The following is a 16,198-nucleotide window of genomic DNA, read 5'->3' on the forward strand; positions in this document are numbered from 1 at the left end:
TCTGCAGGGCATTGGTGCTGCTGGCCTGAGGTCTGCAGGGCATTGGTGCTGCTGGCCCGAATTCTGCAGGGCATTGGTGCTGCTAGCCTGAGGTCTGCAGGGCGGTCTGCAGGGCATTAGTGTTGCTGGCCTGAGGTCTGCAGGGCATTGGTGCTGCTGGCCTGAGGTCTGCAGGCGGTCTGCAGGGCATTAGTGTTGCTGGCCTGAGGTCTGCAGGGCATTGGTGTTGCTGGTCTGAGATCTGCAGGGCATTGGTGTTGCTGGTCTGAGATCTGCAGGGAATTGGTGCTGCTGGCCTGAGGTCTGCAGGGCATTGGTGCTGCTGGCCTGAGGTCTGGAGAGCTTGGGCCAGCACCAACGCACTGTAAATCACGGACCAGCACCAATGCACTGTAAATCACATACCACCACCAATGCACTGTAAATCACATACCACCACCAATGCACTGTAAATCACGTACCACCACTGCACTGTAAATCACATACCACCACCAATGCACTGTAAATCACATACCACCACCAATGCACTGTAAATCACATACCACCACCAATGCACTGTAAATCACATACCACCACCAATGCACTGTAAATCACATACCACCACCAATGCACTGTAAATCACATACCACCACCAATGCACTGTAAATCACATACCACCACCAATGCACTGTAAATCACATACCACCACCAATGCACTGTAAATCACATACCACCACCAATGCACTGTAAATCACAGACCAGCACCAATGTAATGCAGACCACCACCGATTTACACATTTTAGAGCCTGCATATCAGCCACAAACACTGTATGATTGACAAGTTTGCAATTTTACCTGCTTGAAAAATATAAGTATTTTAGAAGCAGTCTTCCTTACCTACATGGACCAAGGCATATTAGGCACACACAGAGACCTATACAAGTGCACAGCAGTATTGTCATCCACAAATAGCATTGATTTTATTCCTGTCCTACATGTTAGAGCAGGAATAAAATCAAAACTCTTTGTGGATCAATATACTGCTGTGCATTTGTGAGGGACTGCATGTGTTTGCTGGTACGGGGGCTAAAATTCATGTACAGTAGTTGAGCAGTATACATGTGGTACATACAGTATATTCCAGGCGATTGGCTGGCTCCTTAAATTTTTCTGTGGTCTCCAGCAGGATGGTGTTGAAATCCTCCTGTCGGCCAAGGTGCGGTAATCATCCCGTCGGGTGAGCCGGCATCTTTCTGTGCGGGCTGGTACAGGCACTTTATATATAATACTTCTGTAGTTTTTTTCAGTGGTGAAAATTATTAGTGCCCCCCCATTTTGACTGTGGTATCTTATGTGCCCCCCCTATATATTGTTCCTAGAGTCGCCACTGCTAATCAGGCATATTAGGTGGCCACTTGCTCCTTGCTTGGGCCACGCAGGGAGCAAGTGGACGCCTAATTAGAAGAGCCACCGCTGTTGCTTCCTGTCCGACTGACAGCACCAGGCCCATGATGCTCTTAATCCAGCCCTGCATTAGTTATTTTACCTTAAAATGTAAAGCGGTATTCAACTCTTGGGACCAATTCACAGCAGCCGCTGCGCAAAATGCACCGCGGCTGGTGTGTGTGCTCAGGGCCGGTGCTAGGATTCGTGCCTACACAGGCAAGGTGCATTTTTGCGCCCCCCTCCCCGACCCCTGTAAAAACATGGCATTTTGACAAGTACCTGTACTTGTCAAAATGCCCTGATGTTTGCGCTATGTTTTTTCCACCCTCACCCTGCAGCGCCGTAAGGCGGCCGCCTGACTTGCCTTGCGTTAGCGCCGGGCCTGTGTGTGCCCGATCCTGGCACACTGCACTGTGAACGTTATTGAGATGCTACAAGTGACATTTCCTTAAGATCCACGGGCACAGCGACGGTTGTACCATGTTGCATCCCGCTGTGCTGAAAAAAGTACTGCATGTTGTATTTTTTTCAGTGCATAATACTACCACACTGCCGTGCGTTGCAGTGGTGTGAACCGAGGCCATCTGTGACTTGACTTGTGTTGGGGCTGCACTGGGGAAAAAAACAGGCCAAATGCATGTGATGTGAATGGGCCCTGAGTGAACTGAGCCCATAGTGGAATGTGCTCCTGTGTCCATCACTGAAGTGTCTGCAATGGAAGTTGTGGCAGCTGGCCTCCCTCCTCCGCAGTGTCAGATGTGTAGGGAGGGAGATGTGCTGGGAATCTGCTGATTTGTGACTTTACAAGAGCAGCACACAGAGTATGTGAGGCAATTCAAAGTACAGCTCAGTCCCACCTAAGCTGACAGAGGAAAAGTGGGCAGGATGTGACAATTGTCTGCTAGGAGCAGCACACGGTCTCCCCACACACACCAATCAGGGAGTGTATTACATGACAGCTCTGGAGGGACTTCCATACAAGCATGTGAAGTTTTGTCAGTGACAGGAAACAGGCTTGTAAGAAGAATTCATGGTACCTTTGTGCAGGCTGCATGCCAGGATATACGGCAGGGGGAGGACATGCGCCCTTTGCCTTCACACTCCCGAAGGCAGGAAACCTACAGGAAAGGACTGTGCGCTGCTGCAGCTGCTGCTGCCTGACTGCCGCCTCTCGTCTCCTCTCTGCTGTACCGAACATCCAATCTAGACACAGCACTCGGGAACTGGAGGGAAGATGGCGACGTTGGGAAGCGACTCTCAGCCTTTTCCCAGTCTTCCAGCCGGCACTCTGCTCCATACACAGTACCAGCACCACCACCCCGCCACTGTGCCCGGAGTCACCAACTTCAGTCTCAACCTGCCATTCAACCGCGGCTTAGAGAGAGCCCTGGAGGAGGCGGCAAACTCCGGAATACTCAACCTCAGCGCCAGGAAACTCAAGGAGTTCCCCAGGACGACTGGCAGCCACGACCTGACTGACACCGTGCAAGCAGGTGAGGGGGTAGTCAGGGCTGATACCAGGCAATACAGACAGGTGAGGCAGTGTCAGGGCTGATACAGGACAATACAGACAGGTGAGGGGGGTGTCAGGGCTGATACCGGACAATACAGACAGGTGAGGGGGGGTCGGGGCTGATACAGGACAATACAGACAGGTGAGGGGGGTGTCAGGGCTGATACAGGTCATTACAGACAGGTGAGGGGGTGTCAGGGCTGATACAGGACAATACAGACAGGTGAGGGGGGTGTCAGGGCTGATACAGGACAATTACAGGACATTACAGACAGGTGAGGGGGCTGACACAGGACATTACAGACAGGTGAGGGGGGTGTCAGGGCTAATACAGGACAATACAGACAGGTGAGGGGGTGTTGGGTGATTTTGGGCAGTACAGACAGGTGAGGGAGTATTGGGGCTGTTAGATGACAATACAAGGAGTTGAAGGGGTGTCGGGGCTGTAACTAGGGTATCTATCTGGACTAGGGAAAAGGCCCTCCGTGCTGTCTGCTCTTTAGCGTTCTCACACACTGTACAAGGACATGCAGAATGACATAGAAGAAGCAGTGTGTAAAGTGCTGGACCCCACAGAATAGGATTGTCTGCTCATGTACTGTGTCTGTGTCATCCAGTCTGTGTTTCTACAACACTGTTTATGATAGTTCATCGCATTGGTTTGCATGTAATAATGGAGGAGATCTGAAAAGCATTGTCTCCTTGTATGGTGTCAGATGTGACTACAGAGTTGGGTAATGTAAAATTTTAACCCAATCACTAAAAACTCATATAAGCTTTCAAATATTAACGGCATTTTAAATCCAGTGTTCATTATGATAACACCTGGTGATCCTGCCATAAAGTCGCTTCCTGTTATTAGGTGACAACACTCTGCATCCCAATTGCTCCCCTGCATTGTCACCCTTTGATACATAGGGTAGGCAACCTTGGCTTTCCAGCTGTGCTGAAACTACAAATCCCATCATTTCTCCTGCCTCTGGGAGACATGCTTGTGGCCTACAGAATCTTGCAATACCTTATGGGACTTGCAGAGCTGGAGTGCTGAGGTTACCTACCCCTGGTGAAGGGTATGGTGATCTCCAAATGTTTCACAGGCCCACAGGAAGCCAGTGCTGTAGTGAAAGAGAACAGATGGTGCTGCTATTTTCAGATCTGCAGTGATGAAAGTTCCGGAGAAGGACCATACATTAGTTCCAAAGAGGGGCAATGTTTTGGAACCTCATACTGGCCCCATCACCAGGTAAACACTGCTTGCCTGATGCAGGGGCCGGTGTGATGTTCCGGAATGTAGCTCCGGTTTGTGTCTCTTTGGAATGGTTGATATGCTGGTGACACTTACTCGTTGTCACAGTGGTTTCCGGTGGAGACTATAAGTGTCCATGTCAAGGCTTGGTGTGCAGGTATTTACTGTTGTCACCATCAGAAAGCCTGCACTGAACAGTGACATGTAGTCACCATTGGAGCTCATGGATGTAGTTGGAAAATGGCTGCACAGAGGCTGGAGGAGATCAGCAACACTGACATGCCAAAAAAGAGAAATAATAAAGATGAAAACAGTATTTTATTTTAAAAGGTATTTGTTTATGATGCACGGTGCTTTTGCGAAGGAAATGTTGTCCAGTTGGGATTTACATGCGCTCTAATGAGCTGTGTCGGTTAGTAGCTGGTATGCCAGTTTGGCTTTGAAGTTGTTTAGTTACCAATCTCTGCAGTGTGCCTTCCCCCAGGCTCCAGGAAAACCAGTGATCATGTTCTAGCCACACTGCCATGATAAGAATGCAGAACACATACAAGGATACACAGAAAGCTTGTTTTGTGTTCAGAAGTTTGTGTGATGTTATACATTGCTTATATAAACATTTGTATGCCAGTGAAGCTGCAATGCAGAACTGTCTGTGACAGAGATGGAGCTCGGTGTAAGCAGAGGGGCACTAATTAGACTGCAGTCCACAGCCAGTCCTCTTCTTGGGTGGTATAGGTTATGTGTACTTTGATCTAAAGGTCACCATACACCTTACAATCTGACCATACAATCTTTGCACAATCCATTTTAGATTTACCAAATCTATGTAATATGAGATCCTACCTAATCCATACAATCAATTTGTATCCACTCAACCAGGTCCTTGTACTGCATAGTTGTTAGTAGATCTAAGGGCTTGTTCACACCAAATGCAGACCAGATCTGCATGAGTTTCTGCACACGCAGTGCAGTGGGTTGTGATGCGTTTTTGCCGCGTTTTTGATGCATTTCGGGCCGTTTTTGGTAAAAAAATTATTATTGTTTTTTTAAAGTTTAAAATGGGCTTTCAGTGCATTCTAGGGTGTTTGCATGCATTTTTAATGCGTTTGCATGCGTTCCAGAGCAGTGCTTGCTGCAGTTTTTGTACATGCTCTGGAACTGAACGCTGCAATGTGAACTAGAGCCCAAAATACCATTGGAATACATTGGACGCAGTTTTGATCCGGTCTGTAACTGCTCTGCTCCTGGAACGCGCTTGGTGTGAACAAGGCCTAAAGGAAATTGTACAATCAGATTGTAACATGTGTGTTGAGTTTAAAGTTAGCCATACACCTAAAGATTATCTGCAGATTTTCTATGGTCAGATGGATACCGTGGAACAGATTCCTCCATCTGCGCTAAACTGTGTGGATGGAGGAATCTCCCACTGGGCCAAGCTTCATTATCTTGCTAGTCGGCCCCACTGGCTCTCAAAATACCTGAACAATCTGATTGGTTGCAGGCATTGTTCTTGTATTTTGATAGCCAGTGGGGCCGACAAGCAGGATGCTGAAGCTTGGCCCAGTGGGAGATTCCTCCATCCACACAGTTTAGCGTAGATGGATGAATCTGTAGTACTTTTTCCATCTGACCATATCTGCAGATAATCTATAGGTGTATGGCCAGCTTAAGTGCCATTTCATATCAGATGTGTTGGCTGTCTTTTTTTAAAGGGTAATTCCACTTTCCCAGGTGAATTTGGGAAAATGGAATGACAGCCTTCAATCTGTCATATAGAATGACTTTTCTTTGGATTTGCACAGGGAAGTTCTCATCAAGGAGATGATTTGGAAAGTAGTGTACAAGGAAATATGGATCCTGTTGTTAATCTTTCGTTTGAACGTGTATGTAATCTGATTCAGTGGAGACACAAAATGAGGACAAAATTGTAGTTGCTGTTCAGAATTCTTGTTCATTTTTGACATAAAGAACCTAATTGATTGCTTTTGGAAATTGGTGCTCATACTTTTTCTTCTCTGTTTGTGATGGTTCAACTTTATAGTAACCTGTCAGCGTCACTGAGCTCCTTCCAGCTGTAGAACATGAATATTAGATCAACCTTTCTTTGTGAGGGCTTCCTCAGGCGGCCCTCACAAAGCATCATGATGCAGGCATGCTCCTAATGTGAAGGAGGATATCTGATGTAAAGAGAGGCTACTGATGTGTTGCGGGGCTCTTGATGTGAAGGGGGATTCTGATGTCATGAGGGCTCTTGATTTGAAGGGGGCGACTCTGGCATGAAAGGGGGCTCTGATGTTAAGGGGAGCTCTTAGCTCAAGAGGGGAACTGTGATGTGAAAGGAGTGGTCTCCTAATGTAAAGGTGGTACCTGATGTGAAAGCAACATAGGTTGTGCTTCACTACCTCGGAGCTAGCATATATCATGGGGTTCAGCAATGGTTGCTACTTTTTATAGAGTTCTCACAAGTTAAGACTTTTTTTTTGTTTTAGGTACAATGGGTGTATTATGTCAGTCTCGGCTGTGGTGCTCTCAGCATATAGCGGGCAATAGCTCGCTATATACAGTCGATCCCCAACTGGGGGTCACGTTCATAGAGCACCTGCGAATTGTGAAAGACCGCACATTTTTTATGTGGTCAAAAATGCCTATAAATGCCTATTTTTATTGTTTGAAATCTAAATATGCCCCCAAAACAGTTTAATTTAATTTCAAACTCAGGTTAATACATTACCCTTAAAAAAAGAATGTAAAGGTAAACCCGTATACTGTACACTACTGTACTGCTATGTCTCCCGCAGTGCTAGAATGTAAAATGCCAATGTTACCCCTATATGGGAAAAATCTGCGAACTCTGAAGCGCGACTTTGCGGGGGTCGAATGTACTGAGTTTTGGGTCACGGGGGGACGTTGGTATATGTCCTGTGATCCTAAAGAGAACTATAGGATAAAAAGCTTACTCCATAGTTAAGCTTTTCCCACGCTATCCAAAATAAAACAAAAAAGTTGTCTTTTAAGTGTGATCTGAGTAGCAAGCCACCTGTTGTTGGTGGAAGACAACAATGAGATTCAGAAAGTCAACATTTATATGTAAAATAATGAACTTTGCTTGCTTTTCACATCATTGTGATTTTTTAAAAGTCTTTTCTGCTCAATATAGATTTTTTTTATCTTGTGACTTTTTTAAAAACTTTCCCACCTGGGGAATACCTAACATGACTTAAATGCCACACATTGGGGAACATTTATTGATTCTGCTGCACCACAAGGCCATGTTAAACAGGAGCAGCGAGACAGATCACACAACAGATTTACTACAAGGTTACAGCTTGAGTCATAAATTCCTCCCTTTGCAGCTTGTTGCCCCCATTCACACCTGAGTGTTTGTTTTGCCACACGTTTCCCAAAGTGTGACAACATGAGAAATCTCATCATTTTTAAAGGTGCCTGTTCACACCTGAGTTGGATTGCTTGTACCTCGAAAACACTTTTTTCGGGTAGAATCGCATGCTTTTGGCTACATGGAGATCAATGGGAAAAACCTAAAAAACCTCTTTGTGTTTGATTTCACACCCACCAACCACTCCTCCACCTCCTGGTAACTAGCTTTCCATTGGCTAAAACAAAAATGCTCAAACCTAAAAAAAAATGCTTGAAAAACACACAAAGAAAAAGCTTCAAAAATGCCTGAGAAAGCTTATGCTCAAGTGTAAATGGGGGCTAATGTAGCACTGCGACAGAATAAAACTTGTCCCTGATCATTTCTTAATTATGTGTCGCATGTCTAAAAACTTTGCAAACTGTGGCTGCCCAGCAATAGAGACACAGGCCTGTCACAGGAATTTAAGAAAAGGAGTGGCAGCCTAATTTACAACTAATTGCATTGCTGTTTTTGGTAAATTATGAAATGTCCCCCGGTGTGTGGAATGCAAGTAACAAACGTATGTTTAATATCACATTGCTCTTCCTCATGCTACTTGACCTTGTTGTAGAAAATGAAAGCATTCTGCTGGGAAATGAAGGGGATTTTCTGAGCTCATCTTGTACGGAATTTCTCTGATATGAGTGTTTCTGTTTTTATTTTTTAGTTGTTCAAAAACTATATATACAACCATTGTTTCCCAATAACGGCTACTCCCAACTAGATATATGCAACAGCCAATAGCAGTTATCATCCTTCATTGTACTGCGTGCACTATTTTTTCTGACTGCACCGGACTGGAACGCAAGCATTGATGTGCCACAGTTTCCCGTGCGGCCGGAGTACGTGGCTGCGGTGCCATTGAGTTCAATGCACCGCCATGCCCCCTCCTGCTCCAACACAAAGTGAGGCGGCCGGAATGTGATCCAGCGCATTTAGCCTCAGTGCGTTCTGGCCTGATTCTGGCAGGAAAGGAACTAGCCCAAAGTCTGCTAGTTTCTGTTAAAATAAATCTTACCATCTACGTAAAGGAAAACTATGGGGTACACCTTTTTGCCCTTTTTAGTTTCCTAAAGTTATAGGAGTACAATTTGTAATGTACTCCTGTAATAAAAACTCAATCCACCATAGGTTTGAGATTCAATATAATATACTGTGGGCGGGGCTAAGCTCTGTGCTGAAAAGTTATCCTGACAATATTGTTGGGATCCTACCCACTCTTCTGTCCTCCCATTGAGTGACATTGCCTTGTAGGAGCCGCTGCATATTCATAAATACTCGTGCAGGCGCAGCAACTCCATCCCTGCCTCCACGCAACTGTTTCCATCTCTTCTCTCTAGGAGTAACACAAAGGAGATCTGCAGCAGTGCTTCAGCAACCGATCTTACCTTGTCCAATCACTGAAGCACTGCTGCAGATGTCCCCTTTCTTATTCCCAACAAGCCAGGGAGAAGAAGAGATGTAGACGGCAGCATGGAGGTGGAACGGAGCTCCTGCATGGATATTCAAAAACATGCAGTGGCTCCAACAAGGTACGGTCACTCAATGGGAGAAGAGAAGAGTGGGGAGGATCCTGACAATATTGTTGAGATCACTTCTCAACAAGGGGCTTAGATCCACCCACACTATATTATATTGAATTGCAAGCTCGTGGTGGAATTTTTATTACGAGAGTACATTGCAAAATGTTCTCCTGTATCATTAGGAAACTAAAAATGCCATAAAGTTGTACCTCTTATTTGTCTTTTAACTTACATTAAAGTATTCCTTTGTATATTTGTAGCATTGTATTTGCTGGGCATTTTCTGGACATAATCAGTTTTTTAGAGAAATCCTGAGTATTCATATATCCAAGAAGAATATAATTCCTGTGTTAATGTGTGTGATTGTGTTTGCAGACTTACTCTGCAGTACTAAGGAGAGGTGCCACCATAGTCATAGAAACAACATCAGAACCCCTGTCCTGCTTCCATTACATAGAAGCATTTAGATCAACCTAGAGTTTGAAATGCAGAGCTACAGAACATAGCTTCACTTTGCAAAGTTTTTTGTAAATCGACTCCATAATCACTATTCCAATAAAACCCGGTGGAAAGGGAGACCACTATGTCTAAATACAGGGATGGATAAATCATAGGAGCCAGGTCGCCAATGCTCCTTACAAATGACAGCTGGCACCTAACGTTTGAGTTTTTTTCTATTTGTCAATGAAGCTGGCTCCTAAAAAAAAAAAAAAAAAAAAAAAAAAAAAAAAAAAAAAAAAAAAAAAAAAAAAAAAAAAAAAAAAAAAAAAATCCTGCTGGCTCCAGAATGCCATATTCATTTCTGCACCCCTGATTTAATAGACATGGGGTCTCAGACAGTTTTCGTGAAGATTTCATTTGAGTGTGAATTCATGGGATCATAGTATCAAAAGCCATACAACTAAATATTAAGCTGGCAAAATGAAAGCCTCCACGTTAGACATGAATGATGGGCACATTTCATACATTTATGTATATCTCTTCAGGGATAATAAATATAAGTGCCCATTCAGACTGTTGCAGTGCGTTACTGAAAAGCATTGCAGCAGCCCTTCATACTCCACCTCAATCATTTCCTTCCTCTCAGGGTCATTCCTGTCTTGAACTTGTCCATTTTTGTTTGCATTTGTCTCTCCCTCAAGAATGAATTCATTTGCTTTCAGTTTCAGTCAATGCATTCTCTTGCTTGTCTCGCCAAGAATATTAATAATGTATTTAATCAATTTTACATTGGAAAGCAAGTAAGCTTTGCATTTTACTAGGGATTGCACATGACATATGTTTCAGTTTACAGTGAGTTTTTATGAAGGTGTTACATAAAATTGCTAAAGCATAATGCTATATGTATCATTGTCATGTTCACACTAACATGGACTCCTCCCATGCAGCACACAGACTTGCCCTGGAGGTAGGTTTAGATGAAAATAATAATAATGATACGGCCTTTCCTAATTTAGCCTGTTTCTGGAATTGGGAGCCAGCTGCTGATGCTAATCTTCGGTTGTTATTATCTTTTACGGGTTCTGAAGAGGAACTCTATTTAGTATCAAGGCAAAGGCTAGAAAGGTCTTGCTATGTTCAAAATAACTTTGGACATTAGTGCATGTTATAGTTGTGCATATTTTTGTTTGCACCCTTAATATAGTCCGGGACATGGCACCTTCAGGACACCAGTAGATTAGAACCTTGGTTCTCAACTGGTGGGTCATGACCCAAAAGTGGGTCGTGACCCCGTGTTCAGTGGGTCACTGCATGCCTTCCACTTTTCTAGGTGAGAGGCTCCACTGCCTCCCCCTAGCGCAGCACTGTCAGTTTTCGCGCCAAGCAGCCATTAAAAATATGCGGCCCGGTGCTGAGTGTCAGCTTGAGATGGGATGAGGGTATGGCCGCAAGGGAGCTTCTTCCATAAGTGCAGTGGTTACAGCTCCCTCACCTGTCCTATGAGGTGCCTGGACCAGAGAGACATCACACTCTGGCTCCTGCCACAGCAGCCCACACTGGACCCCAGGCTGAGGACCAACTCCAGTTCTCGTAAGGTAGGGAGACTGGGTGTATGTCAGTATTTTTGAGGGCCCATTCACACTAGTACAGTGCGTTAAATTGAACCAGGCAATCGCACCTACCATGAATTCTGGTGCGCGTGGCGTGTTGCGTTGCCATTCATTTGAATGGTACACCAAACGCACCTCCCACCCACAGTTCGTATGCCCACACCGGAATGCACGGTAACCTAATGCCGTGCGTTCCATTGCAGTGCAACTTGGGTCGCGACTTAAGGACCAAGGATAAATGTGGGTCCTGAGGTTACACAGGTTGAGAACCACTGGATTAGAAGACAGTGAATACAGCCAACCACTTGGAGGAACTGTACTGTGGAAGCTGTGCCCAAAAAAGTCAAGAGACACAGAGGACTGGACAGCTGAAAGCTCCCCGCAGATTATCTTTTCCCCAGTTACTGATTGATATTGTCATGTTCCACACTGTCTCTGTGTGGAGGTGGCCGTTTTGGTAGAGGAGCTGGTCAGATCTGCATGGTAATAATGTCGCCATATCTCACTCCTAATCTAAGCAGTCAGAGGCAGCAGTGCCTTATATGATCTCACACCACAGATATACCACTATATGGCTATGGGACAGGAGTGCCTAGGCACAGTCAAATTTCAGGAAGTTGACTGCTATTTCTCAGGAGGGAATTGAAGACAGAAAATTAAATGTATGGGTACTACTTGGGCACAATTAACATTTCTAGATGTTACATTGCTTCACTTTTTGAGTTTAGGCCTACTTTAAAGCAGAACTCCAAGCAAAAGGGGTCTTAACCCTTGTAGTGGGGCTTCCCCTGCACTGGAAGGATTGAGTGCTCATTTGTGTCTAGCTGCAAAAAGAACAAAGTTATACTTGCCTGATCCTCTGAGCCAGATGGCTGTTAGACTGGTCCCTGGGGCCTCTTCCCCCCCTCTGCTGCAGTTATCTAAGGTCCTGTAAATCATCACGATCTATAAACAGTGTATAGGACGTGAGGACGCCGAGGGACATTTAATTGCGGCAGTAGAGGAGGACACAGGCTTCAGGACTGCAGTAATAGCCAGCCGGCTCCATGGTTCTGGTGAGTATACATTTTTTTTTTTAGCACCTAGGCGAAAATGAGCACTTAACCCTTGCAATGTGGGGGTAGCCCCACTTCAAGGGTTAAGAACACTTTTGTCCGGAGTTCTTCTTTAAGGCCTGTAGGACTTTTTAGATATCCTGATGTTTGACAGATTTTGCCAATTTCAGCAGGATCTGACACCAATCATGTATGGTTATGTTTGTTGGAAAAGCAGCTGATCCGTTGCTGACCAGACCACCCACATGATATTTTGGAATGTTAATATATCATAAGCAGAATTGTGTATTTTTTTTGTTAAAATAAAGAGAAGTCATTATTAAACTTAGATCTTTTGTCAGATGCACGACATGCCTTTCACCGTGATCACCAGGGATCAGACAATTCTTGAAGTTTTCTGGATTTTTATTATTAATATTTTATTCTTATTTTTGACCTGGCGATTCATGGACATTTTCAAAAATTTTTGAAGAAAAGCTGAATCGGAGATCTCCTCAGGATATACTGGATCTGTGCTAAAGTCAGGAGTAATACTTTCCTGATACATTGCTTGTAGATTGCAAGAACTTTGAACCAGAGGGACCATATATGTGGGCAATCCCACCCCATCAAATTAATCAATTCACATAAATATCACATAGGTGTTTGGACACCACATCAAGATCATCCAGATCATCTCCAGACCAGACCAGATTGTTTGCGGACCCAAAATGCATCCTAATGTAACCCTATGCTGTTTCTGGCCTCTGTTCACACCAGCGCAGTCCGTTCCAGACCATACCAGAAAAATACTACATGTCTCATTTTGTCTGCTCTGGAATGCACTGGACCGCACCTGAAAGCCCATTTTAAGCAAAAAAAAACCCAGCTCTGGAACGCTGCAAAATCGCGGTTAAAAACTGTATGCACTGTGTTCCAGATCTGGTCCGGAAAATGGTGTGAACCCAGTCTTAAGAAGTAGTTATTTAACTATGTGTTCACACCGTGTCTGGAGCAGATCTGCAAACACAGTACAGTGTGTTTTTGCCACGTTCCGGTGAAGTTTTTTCTTTTCAGCTTAAAATGGGTTTTCAGGTGCGTTCCACTGTGTTTGCATGGGTTTCTGATGCATTTACATGCGTTCCGGACCACAGAAAATGAGACCAACAGTATTTATTTTTTGTCTGGACCGGAACGGACTGTGCAGGTGTGATCAGAGCCCAGAAATACCACAGGGATACATGCTGTATGCACTACTTTTTGTAGATTGCACTGGACAGGAACGCAGGCACTAATGTGCCATGCACTCGGGGGGCCGGCGATCGCACTGCGGGCGAGGTGTGTGGCTCCGGTGCCATTGACTTCAATGCACCGCCACGCCTCCTCCCGCCCCAAAACAAAGTGAGCCGGGCGGGGTGCGTTCTAGAGGCCGAACGCTCTGGAATACACTCTTTATGGCGTGACTGGGCCCTAAAGGTTGGGATTTCTATTGGGTTTCTATTGGTGTCTTTGTCAGGGTTTATGAGCTTTTCCCTTCCCCCTCCTCTGCTAGTGATGGTTAGGGGACTGTGTAAGCTAAACTTGCCGTTTCCCCTCATCAGGGTGTATATTCCTAAAGAGAATCCTGGTCTGGATTATGCAAAGGACTATATGGGAAAATAGACCTCACAAAGAGATTACAGGAATGGTGGTCATCGGTGGTATCACCTTACTGGGCACAATGGTACCGTTTTTGGGAAAATGACTTCTGATATTTTTCTATTGATAACACAGGCGACATGTCCCAAACTTGGAGGTTGTAATGGGAACACCTACAAAAATCAAAAGCTGGCAGAGGATCTAACACTTCTATCCAAAAGTAATGTATGGGCTTTCACTTTAACTCAGACACAACTCCATTATCAGTCATGTTACTTGGAATTCTTTGATTAGTTCTGCTCCATGGTTCATTTTTTTTTTTAGCAGGATCATTCAGTAGAATCAAAAGCAGGAAATCACCAAGGTCAAGTTAACTGCATTCGACCCCCTTTAAAGGCTGCCAGCTCCCTACCATTGTCCTGGAAATACATAATGTGAGTGCAAATAAACCCCCCTATTATGAAAATCAGAATAGCAGCAGGCATCTGCCCAAAACCAAGGGAGTAGTCAACAGCTATATCATTCACAGTCTAGTCTAGTGATTTTTAGTGGCTAGTATCCTTGCAAAGCTGTTTTATGTTTTGATAAATAATCATGAGCAAGAATTTTGTGTGTTCTGCCCATAAATCACAACATAATTGTTGAGCTGTGAAATTCTAGCAGACCTTGATTTGCTTCCAAGACCCAAGCTGAGCATCCTTTTATAACTGCAATGTGGGTGTATTCTGATTCCTTCATATGGAATGAAAGGGGCTTAGTGCATGTGAGGAAACTCAGAATTGTTTTTCAGCTCACGTTGGGAAAACTCCCTGAGTTAAACAGGAAAACTCCTGTGAAGTAGTATGGCACTTCTTTTATTAAAATGTTAGCAGACATACAGTGAATTTAAACTGGAACGTGCTGTGCGCTTTATTCAAGCAGTGCTTTTATAGTTTGTTATAATGTCAAATGTGTTAATCTAAAGCAGAGGTAGGCAAACTTTGGCCCTCCTGTTGTGGTGAACTACAAATCCCATGACTGACAGCTACAGGCATGACTTCCAGAGGCAAATGCATGATGGGATTTGGAGTTTCGTCCAAGCTGGAAGGCCGACATTTAGCTACCCCTGATCTAAAGCAGCCTTTCTCAATCAGGGGGCCATGGCACATTGAGGTGCCTTCTGGATTCCTCAGGAGTTCCCCAACATTTTCTGATAGTAAGACTTTGATGTGAAGGAGGAAGTCTGATGTAAAAGGGGGGTTCTAATATGAAATGTGCTTCTGATATGAAGGGGGACTTGTAATGGGAAAGGGAGAATTCTTATGTAAAGGGGAGCTCTGATGTGAATGGAGGACTTTGATGCAAAGGGAGGTAACCCATTTTGTGTGATTCTGTGTGGGGTCCCTCCTTACATTTTAGACTGGGGTGCCCCGGAATTTTACATATTATTTAAGGGTGACTTGAGTGAAAAAAGGTTGAGAAATGCTGATCGAAAGTATACATTACTGCAAGCCACTGCTATTTTTTTATTTACTGTGTTTACAATAGTAAAGGCCCCCAATAGATGGCTGCAATAACATCCAATTCCTGTTGTCTGCCGGGTGGAAAATAATTGGCTGCACAGTGAATACAGTCTATCAGATGCAGGCACTGCTCAGGTTTTCAGGTAGCTGCTGGTGCCGCGGCTGCCTAAATACAGTAGCCAGCAGTGGAGATCTTTCCCTTCCAGCTGTTAGCGCAGGTTCACACTATTTTCAGGAACAGATGTGGTCCGGAAAATAATGTGAACCTGCCGCAGTTCCAGTGCATTCCAGACCAGACACAATGAGGCATGCAGTATTTTTCTGGTCTGGAACGGACTGCACTGGTGTGAACAGAGGCCAGAAAAAGTATAGGGATACATTAGGATGCATTTTGGGTCCGCAAACAATCTGGTCTGGTCTGGAGATGATCTGGATGATCTTGATGTGGTGTCCAAACACCTATGTTGATATTTATGTGAATTGATTAATTTGATGGGGGGGGGTTTGGGTCTGGAAACAATCTTGTCTGGTCTGGAGATGATCTGAATGTGGTGTGAATGGGCCCTAAGAGTGGATATGGAAATAGTTGGATTTTCTCTTGTTCGGCCCGCAGGCTAAATAAGAGAAACTGGGCCTTTTAGTAACTTAACAAGTCTCCAAGAATACATTCCTTACATGGAGCAATATATAGCAACATTATAAATAACAATTAAATGAAACCAAAAAAGGCCATAGGTTTTATCATTTAAAATCAGTCCTTCAGCCTCAGTCCAGGGACTTTGCCTAGGCTGAGATGATGTCATCAGTCTCCTGCAGGCAAAAAAGAAGGGGGGCCCCCCCCCCCCAGT

General features: G+C 44.6%; 1 protein-coding gene across 1 annotated transcript in view; it reads left to right on the top strand.

Moving 5' to 3' along the window:
* Window positions 1-2,659: 2,659 nt before the first annotated feature.
* LRCH1 (leucine rich repeats and calponin homology domain containing 1) overlaps window positions 2,660-16,198 on the top strand; it is a 163,285-nt gene continuing 149,746 nt past the window's right edge. Inside the window, exon 1 of the mRNA XM_018569435.1 lies at window positions 2,660-2,918. Within this exon, the coding sequence (XP_018424937.1) occupies window positions 2,660-2,918 (259 nt within the window). The remainder of the gene's footprint in view (window positions 2,919-16,198) is intronic.

Source organism: Nanorana parkeri, unplaced genomic scaffold, assembly GCF_000935625.1.
Source record: "Nanorana parkeri isolate BGI_ZX_2015 unplaced genomic scaffold, ASM93562v1 scaffold1335, whole genome shotgun sequence".
Taxonomy (NCBI): Eukaryota; Metazoa; Chordata; class Amphibia; order Anura; family Dicroglossidae; genus Nanorana; species Nanorana parkeri.